This window comes from Denticeps clupeoides, chromosome 16 (assembly GCF_900700375.1).
Source record: "Denticeps clupeoides chromosome 16, fDenClu1.1, whole genome shotgun sequence".
In the NCBI taxonomy this organism is placed as follows: Eukaryota; Metazoa; Chordata; class Actinopteri; order Clupeiformes; family Denticipitidae; genus Denticeps; species Denticeps clupeoides.
The window spans coordinates 6,904,167-6,913,450 of NC_041722.1; the positions used below are offsets into that span (position 1 = coordinate 6,904,167).

General features: G+C 38.2%; 1 protein-coding gene across 2 annotated transcripts; it reads left to right on the plus strand.

Moving 5' to 3' along the window:
• The first annotated feature begins 1,526 nt into the window (after window positions 1-1,526).
• On the plus strand, window positions 1,527-8,929 carry bco1l (beta-carotene oxygenase 1, like). Of its 2 annotated transcripts, XM_028956541.1 has the most exons (11): window positions 1,527-1,813; window positions 3,022-3,150; window positions 3,484-3,613; window positions 3,694-3,841; window positions 3,929-4,076; window positions 5,177-5,397; window positions 5,488-5,754; window positions 5,828-5,933; window positions 6,782-6,876; window positions 6,961-7,072; window positions 7,817-8,929. In XM_028956541.1, exons 1-11 carry the CDS (start codon window positions 1,750-1,752, stop codon window positions 7,972-7,974), a joined length of 1,578 nt encoding a protein of 525 aa, XP_028812374.1. In that variant the 5' UTR covers window positions 1,527-1,749; the 3' UTR covers window positions 7,975-8,929. The 2 variants fall into 2 exon arrangements, with proteins under 2 accessions (XP_028812374.1, XP_028812375.1); XM_028956542.1 differs by lacking the exon at window positions 1,527-1,813 and having other exon boundaries at window positions 3,021-3,150; window positions 3,500-3,613.
• The last annotated feature ends 355 nt before the right edge of the window (window positions 8,930-9,284 follow it).

A 9,284-nucleotide genomic window follows, 5' to 3' on the forward strand; every position in this document is an offset into this window, starting at 1 on the left:
GTCATTTAGAGATGTTTCTGTTAATGATGGAATATCTGCATACATGTTAAACAATTAGTCTCGAGTTCGAATGGAATGTGTTACTGTGTTACTGTGTTCAGTAATACAAGTCTGAATATTTGATAAGATTATAGGATTATTTTGCAATAACTTTAGTACATCTGATAAATTACACTGATTAAACAAACAATAAAACTCAGTCTAGTTGGTGCATTAACAAATGTGGGTTAAACATCCTTATAGTCAATGATTATTAATTGCTTATTAATATTGTATTATTTCTATTCAGACTCATTTTTCTTGGAAAACAAGGACACATGTTCACAACCTTAAACGTTAGTGTGTTATTGTACCTTGTTGAGATCTGTAGTGAATTAACAGATGGACCTTTCACCTTTGAACTAGGTAAAAGAGTGAGATCAAATATTTGAATGTTATGTAACTGACACTCATCTTATCACCATATCCTTGTCACAAATTCTGCAGCGGATGAATTGCAGAGACTATAACAGATACCATGTTCCACCCTTACTCTGGTGACAGCATTAACCACAGATGCCATCTGTGGCGATTTATACTACATTGTACCATTTTGGATGGTGCAGGGTTGTAATACATACAAAATTGAATTGTAATTCTTGATGTTTTCACTGACAGGCAGTCCTGCTTTGGGTTAATTTGAGGGTTTAATGGATCACAGATCAGCTTATGAGTGAAGACACGTTTTTTTGTACTGTGCAGCATGTAAAAGGTGTGTTGCCCTTTTATAACAGCTGAAATACATTTCAGAAACATTGCAATCAGTATTGTGCACTTTTTATTGTGAAAGTGAATTAGCACATTAATATTTAAAATATAGCCCTCCGTCATTGTGAGACAAAAACATTTCAGTCACATAATAGGAGGTCCTGTCAGTTTTCGGCAGGTGGACATCTGTATGTCTCAGGCCGTAATGCTCCATTACAAGCATCTCAACTGTTGTAATAGAGTGGGGAATGTTGTTTCAAAAGACAAACATTCAGTCCGACCTTTTTGGCGAAAGGTGCCTAGACTGACTATAATCTAAGACATAGAGTAGTTGAAATGTATTAACCATAAATCCTGTGTCTGTTCCTAGTCAGTGGTTGGGGTTAAGGAAGCGGCCCCGTAATCAGAAGGTTGCCGGTTCGAATCCCGTTCTGCCAAGGTGCCACTGAGGTGCCACTGAGCAAAGCACCATCCCCACACACTGCTCCCCGGGCGCCTGTCACGGCTGCCCACTGCTCACCAAGGGGGATGGTTAAAAGCAGAGGACACATTTCGTTGTGTCACCGTGTGAAATGCATCACAATGGACTATCACTTTACTAGTCTAAGTTACACTAGTCTGCTCACAAAAATAAATAAGTATATTAGACATTCACACTTCAAGAACTATACTACTACAGTACGTCTTACGTCACAATGCGGACGCCAACGTCATTCCGTTGCAACAAACGCGAAAGTTTCACGAACTCTTACAACAGAGATGAAGTGATGATTATTTCTACGTCGCCCGCTGTATATTGTCCGCCGTGCGACAGCGCGATAAGAGTTCCACGGGGGTGGAGCGGTGAAGTGCAGGAAACGCGCACGGGCACGTGCGCCGTGGACGTGGACGCGCAGCGCCGCGCACGTTACGCAACACGGGAAGGTGAATAAAAGCGCGTCGGACTGGGAGTCGGACTCGTGTGGAGAAGGTGGCGGGCCGTGCTGCTCACTGCGCGGCATCATGCTGTCCATCCTCGTCAGGAACGGAACTGAGACTCCGGAGCCCGTCAGAGCAGAAGTCGCGGGTAAATCTGGCGCCTTTCCCGCTTCCTGCGCGCATCCGTAATGACTTAATAACGTTATAACCTATTCAGCGGCTAAAGAGCAGAGTTGCCAGATTTGATAGTTGCTAGATTTGAGCGCCTTAAAATCAGTAGTTACAGGGACAGTCCCTCCTGGAGACACTCAGGTGACACTGAAGTGTCTTGCTGAAAGTCACAATGGTAGTAAGTGGGGTTTGAACCTTGGACTTTGTGGTTTCTAGTAGTAATAATATTTTTATTGTCATTTCTGACATGTACACAGTACAAAATGAAACAACGTTCCTCCACACCATGGTGCAACACGAGAGGACAAAAGTAGGGCAAGAGCAGTATGTGAGTTTGTGTGTGTGTGAGAGAGAGCAAGAGTGTGTGTGTGTGTCTGTGTGTGTGAGAGGGAGACCGAGAGTTCGTGTGTGAGAGAGTGTGCGTGAGAGAATGTGTGTGTGTGTGTGTGTGTGTGTGTGAGAGAGAGTGTGTGTGTAAGAGAGAGAGAGTTTGTGTGTGTGTGTGAGAGAGAGGAAACCACAGGAAATAAAGCCAAAATCAGAGTTACACTAAAATATGCTTATTTACACATGTATAACACCCACCTTCGAGTGAGAATAAGATACAGAGGCTTTTTTCTCCATTTGGAATCTCTGAGAGTTGATGGGTTTTGGGACACAAGTGTGTCCAATCAGCACACAGAAAGACAGAAATTCCGCCCTCTGGTGGCCAGAGGACGTGACGCTGCTGCTTCTAGTACACTAACACACATTCACCAAATGTTCACCGATGCCTCATTTGACACTTTGAACCATTCATAGAGTTGTTCATATTTGTTTTAGGGGCACTAAAAACTGACCCTTTCTTGCCTGATTTTAAGATTTACTTTTTTCCATAGTAAGTAGTAATTGTCAGTGCTTTCACAAATATTGTTGCAAGTCAACCAAGTGGTCACTGTGTGGACGAGGTCAAAATGGCACTGCACATGATTTTTTTTTTTTTATTGTGCTAAATGTTACCTGTAGCAAGTTGACTGGAATTACTTCTGAGAAATTTGTAACTGATGTATAATTCTTCTAAAATTAATGATAATTACTATGAACTCATGTAGCTATAGTTAAGATATAATACATGAATTCACAATACATGTACCTGATTCACAACAAACATTCAGTGATGCAATGTGTGTGGTCACACATGCACAGGAATCATCCCTGACTGGCTACAAGGGACATTAGTGCGGAATGGCCCTGGAATGTTTTCAGTTGGACAAACGTCTTATGATCACTGGTTTGACGGCTTGGCCCTCATCCACAGTTACACATTTAAAGATGGTAAGCTAAAGTACACAATATAATTTTTTGGTACGAGTTCTTTGGTTTTAGTGGAAATTTGTTGCACACTGAATCCATTTACAGTGTTTGGTTAGATTATATTACACATGCCCCTTGTGTATGTGTCATTTTTTATGGTTTGATTGTCTCGATCATGATGGTTGTGGCAAAAATATGACATTTACAAAATATGACCTTAAAAGCAAAAATTTGAGCAATTTGATGTTTTCTCAAAACATATTTTCAGCAATGCCTAAATGCTACAAGATACTGGTCTCAAATACCTTTAAGCTGGAGCCTGTTCAGTCCATGTGTCATGTGTTCATATTTCAGGTGAGGTTTTTTACAGGAGCAAATATCTCAAGAGTAACACCTACAAGAAAAACACTGGTGCCAACCGGATTGTAGTGACGGAATTTGGAACCATGGTCTATCCAGATCCTTGTAAAAACATTTTTTCAAGGTAAAAAATATTCCTGTTACTCTTACATCTGACTTGAAAAAAAAAACCTAAATATGAAAATGACTGTTTTTCTTCTCAAGGACCTTCTCACATTTTTCTAACATAATTGCTGATTTCACCGACAACAACCTTGTGAATATCATAAGGTATGGTGAAGACTATTATGCTTCATCTGAAGTGAATTTCATCAATCAGATTGACCCATTCACTCTTGACACCGTGGGAAGAGTAAGATGTTTATGGCAAGCCACATTTATGTTATTATGTAACTTACATGGAAATCTTTTCATCTTGATCTTGTGATTTCTATGGCAGATGAATTACAGGAACCATATTGTCTTGAACCTGGCAACTTCACATCCTCACTATGATGAAGAAGGGAACACTTATAATATGGGAACAGCAATAATTGGCATTGGAAAACCCAAGTACATTATATTTAAAGTTCCCTTTAATGCATCAGGTAATTGAGTTCAACATTGTGTACTAACATAAATAATTATCAGTCAGAATATATTTTAAAAGGCTTGCTGGTGAATATGATTTTCATAAATGAACGGCATAAAAATATATTTATGTTTAATTTTTGAAGACACTTTAATGACAAGATATTTTCTTATTTCTTATTATTAGTTTTCTTCTTATTAGTTACAATTCTTAGTTACATGAACAGCCCCCTCAGCATTTCCTCAGGTTCTGTAGTAATATGTGGGGTTGAACCTGAGACACTACAGTAAGTATGGGATGGGTGATGTGATAACATTCTTCAATATCGCAATGATTGCATTATAGCTAATTTGTGACTTTTTGAAAATGAAATGAAACTAATTTCAAACAGGTGCTTTAAAAATGAACTGCACTGAAAACACTCAAACAAACTGATTTAATATTATGTCATTATTCAAAATAGATATTATAATACTTACATTTCAATAAAACATTTTTGAGAAAGAAAAATACACAATACACATACACAATATCTTCAGAAAAATGCTATAATAGAATTCTCTAATATTGTGTCATGTTATGTGGGTGAATGGCTGAGGAGGTGCGAATGCTCGACATTTTATATATTAATATGTATTTTAACTGCACAATGGCCAATAAACAAACTTACATGTGACGTGACTCACAGGTCACGTTACAGGAACACCTCTTGCCTCCTTCATACACACTTATATAGAGTCCTGATTATTGGGTCCTGATCACTCACAGCTGTTAATTGATCAAGACCCAATAATTAGGCTAACTGGCCTAATTATTGGCCTAACTGATTGTCACTGAGAAAGTGATTGTCACTGAGAAACACAGCACTGGCAGCCTGTGGAGGCGGTGTGTGGGGATGATGCTTTGCTCAGTGGCACCTTGGCAATCTACTGATTACGGGTCTGTTTTCTTACCCACTAGGCCAACCACTGCCCCTTTTTGATTTTGATTTTAACTATAATATTCCAACTCATGTCACTCTTTCCCATTTTTTATGTTACAGAAGCCAATCGTAATTGTTCAGATGTTCAGATGTCACATGCATGCACTGAATCACACAGAATTTTTATTTAACAGATCCAAAAAGCAAAAAACCGGCCTTGAGTAAAGTTCAGAAGATCTGCTCCATCCCCTTCCGTTCGTCTCTCTTGCCCAGCTACTTCCACAGCTTCGGCATGTCTGAGAACTACTTCATCTTTGTGGAGCAGGCCTTTAAGCTGGATGTTGTCCTGCTAGCCACTGCCTACTTTAGAGGCATTTCGTGGGGCAGATGTCTGAAATTTGATGAAAAAGATGTTGTAAGCTGAGATCTTTTCATCTTTGCTTAACATTTTGAACTCTCTTTAATGTAATATAAGTAACTATGTGTGCCTGTGTACCATTTATAGTCTTGGTTTCACCTGATCAACCGGAAGACAGGGAAGACCATGTCGACAAAATTCTATGCTGATCCTTTTGTGATGTTCCATCACATCAACGCATATGAGGACAATGATCATGTGATATTTGACATCATTACATACAAAGATAGTAATCTGTATGACTTGTTCTACATGGAGAACATGAGGCAGGAGGTGGCAAAGTTCATTGAAAAAACCAAAGACTTCTCCCCGCCGACCTGTCAGAGATTCGTCCTTCCAATTACTGTCGACAAGGTATATGAAAAGAGTGAACTGTGCAGCAGTGTGTGCCCGCTGGGGCTATAAGTTTTATTTATTTTTTTTACAGAATGTCCCGGCAGGATCAAACCTTGTGACACTTGAGAACACGACTGCAACAGCAGTAAAACAGGAGGATGGGTCCATTTACTGCTCGCCTGACACACTGCTGCAAGGTCGTACAACAAAGTTTATCTTACTATTTTTAAATAGAATTTATGAATTTGACTATTTAAGCTTAAAAATATCTGAAAAATAAATCTGGTAAATTTCATGGATGGCCAGGGGTCGGTTCTCTCACCCATTACACATAATCATCAGTTCATCAACCTTCAAGCAGGCTTTGTGCCCAATCTGCCCCACTAGATTTGTTAAGTTTCTGGATTTACCTCAGGAGTTAAAATTAAGTACAATGGTATACAGCATGGTAGACAGTAGAGGGCTATACTGCTCTAGATTCAAAAACGCTAGAACTGATCATAGGCTTCTGCATGAGAAAATCCAAGCTAACCATCATCCAATATGCATTAATAGGGAGTCTGGAGAAAGGGTTCCTGTATTCTCAACTCTCAGCATCAACATCACAAGTGTCCTCTTCTAGCTGACCAGTACCAGTACAGTAATGAAAAAATAGTGTCACGACTACGGACTTACGGGGGAAGGAAGCGCAGAGGTCTGATATGTTGGGAAGGGGTTTTTATTAACGGACAATAAATAAATACAAATAAACAATGGCGCGGTAGCCGAAAACGATTTAACTTAAATAAAGAACACAAACTAACCCGTAGGCGTGTGGCGATTGCCAGAACTCAAATTACAAACATGCACACTGTTGCCAACTGAAGTTCACGAAAATGCCGGAGACCTGGAAGGGGCGGAAACATCTGGCATTTAAGCGCTGTCAGGATTGGCCACCGGTGTTGAGCACAGCTGCAGTCAATCCTGACACATAGTGTTCAACATAGTGTTACAATTTAAAGTCAGGTTACATTCTGTTTATTTGAATTGTCCATGTATGTTACAGGCTTGGAGCTACCACGAATCAACGACAAATACAATGGCAAGAAATACCGGTACTTCTATGGTTCAATGATGGAGTGGTCGCCACATCCAAACAAGGTAAAATAATAGCTAGATATAACATAAAATGTTTTAATGTGAGTTGTGCCTGTCTTTTATGTAAATTGTGTAAATATTAAACAGATTGGTAAAATGGACATTGCCACCAGGACACATGTGCAGTGGAAAGATGAGGACTGCTACCCATCTGAGCCTATTTTTGTTCCTTCACCAGAAGCAGTAGATGAAGATGATGGTAAGATAATGAAGCCATTTGAAATTATAGAACAGCACAGCTGTTTTTCAGTGTCAAGCAGAACTAAAACATACTATTTTTTGACCACCCATTCCAGTCATCTGTCCTGGAGAAAATTGATTTATCACTATTCACAATTGCTGAAAAGTACATTGTTGTTTGAAAAGCCTGGAGGCAGCCTGTAAGGTTTCACAAAACCAGTTGTTATTAATAACTTCACTGTGGACAGTGCTAAACATTTGACCAACCCTGCATTGTCCTTTCTCTGAATGTCTCCTCTCAAAAGTTTGTATCTTTTCTTGTTTGTTTGCTCATGTGGTGTCCCGTATTGCTTCTTTAATCAATGAAGTGTACAATGCACAATGTTAACAGCTTTACTAAAATGATTGAAAAGGCTTTTCTAATGCTTTTAAAGTGATAAACTTGGGTTAATGAATACAGCGTTCAATTGGAACTCAAGGCAAATTGTTGTTCATCTATACATGCATGCAAATATTCCACCATCAAGTTATTTCCAGATACCGAAGTCATTTACAACATGAACTGTGTCTGGTCTGGAGTTTTTAATGCATCAAGCAACTGTCCTAAATTTGCCTAAATTTTAAAAATGCCCCTAAATTTTTGAACAGTATTGTATGTTTATAAAAATTCATGTTGGGATGATGTTAACGTAAAAGGTTAAATGTTAAAATCCATTTTGGACAATCAATCAGTCAATAAGTTGCTGTTGTTGTTATATTCCAGGGGTCCTCCTTTCCTCAGTCATCTCTCTCAATCCAGACAAACCACACTTCTTGCTGGTTCTAAATGCCAAGACCCTTGAAGAAATTGGTCGGGCATCTGTTGATGTCCCTGTGCACATGGACCTGCATGGCCTTTTCATTCCTGCCACACAGTCGTGAGCATAAAACCTTGATCAGAAAAATGTGTACAAATACCATGTTTGCAATGTTGAGACTCTTTATGAGACTAAGCTGAGTTAATCAATTAAATCAGCGTTATATAATAGTGCTTACAAGCTGACATCTTAGTCAGTAATTCTCCATTCACTTCTGTCATGCTGAGAAGCGGCTTTTTACACGTAACTGTGAAGCTCTTTTTGTATTATAGTTTTGTATACCGGCATCAAAAGCATTAAATGTATTTAAATTTCTGCCAATATTTTTTTTCTGTCAACACAGGCACTTTATAAAATACATAATGCTACAAAGCAATTTTGTTCTCTTACACATATATAGAGAAAAATATAAAGATGATTGTGATTTATTAAATACTACTCCAGTATTTAATACTGGAACATTTTCCTCAATAAATAGTTGAATGATAACTATTAAACTATTTTAAAATGTTTAAAATATGTTTTATTTGGTTCTTTTTGAGGACTTTGTAAAATTGTAATGTAATAATGCATTCTTCATGTTCTTCATTTATGAGGTGTAATTTAAAACGTCAGTCAAATATTATATGTCTTTGCAGAGGGTATGTGAACCTACGTGAATCTTGCTAACTGGCCTGTATTAAATTATGTATTTACAGTGGTATGCAAAGGTATGCAATAAATGTTTGCATCTGTGAGTAGTTGAAGGGCGTGAACATGAATGATGGCACATTACAATAAAATTTCAATTTAATTATTTTACTGATTCAAAAACCCTACAAAAACCATCTAGAGGTGAATTAATGGACTTTCAAAAAATGAAAAGTTTTGATTGGAACAGAAGGGGTTTTATAGATACCTACAAATCTGGCATTATTTTAATCAGACAATAAAATAAAATGACCCTACTGAGATCTATTAAAGATGTCTCTTGGAGTCTTTTTTTTCTTGGCCTATACATCTCATGGCAATTCTCAAGCTGTGCCCTCATTTTATATTATAGTCCTTACTTCATATTGAAAACAGATGGGTACGGGAGCAAAACCTACAAACATCTGTGGAATTGTGGGAACAGATTGTTAGGTTTGTGGTTAGTTTGAGAGAAGTGGAGCATGCGCTGAGAATGTTTTCACGTTTCATTGTCCTGTTCAAGAAACTTTAAAAGCCCTGTGGGAGCTGTTGTGAAATGTTTTTTACAGATAAATCTTCAGGTACTGATACTGTATATTGACTCTGACCTTTAATTTTCTGACACTGAACAGTCCAAAGTCTTGAGGAACACTAGATATGTTCTGTAAGGGATCCAGATATTGTTAATGTTGTATTATAAAGAAA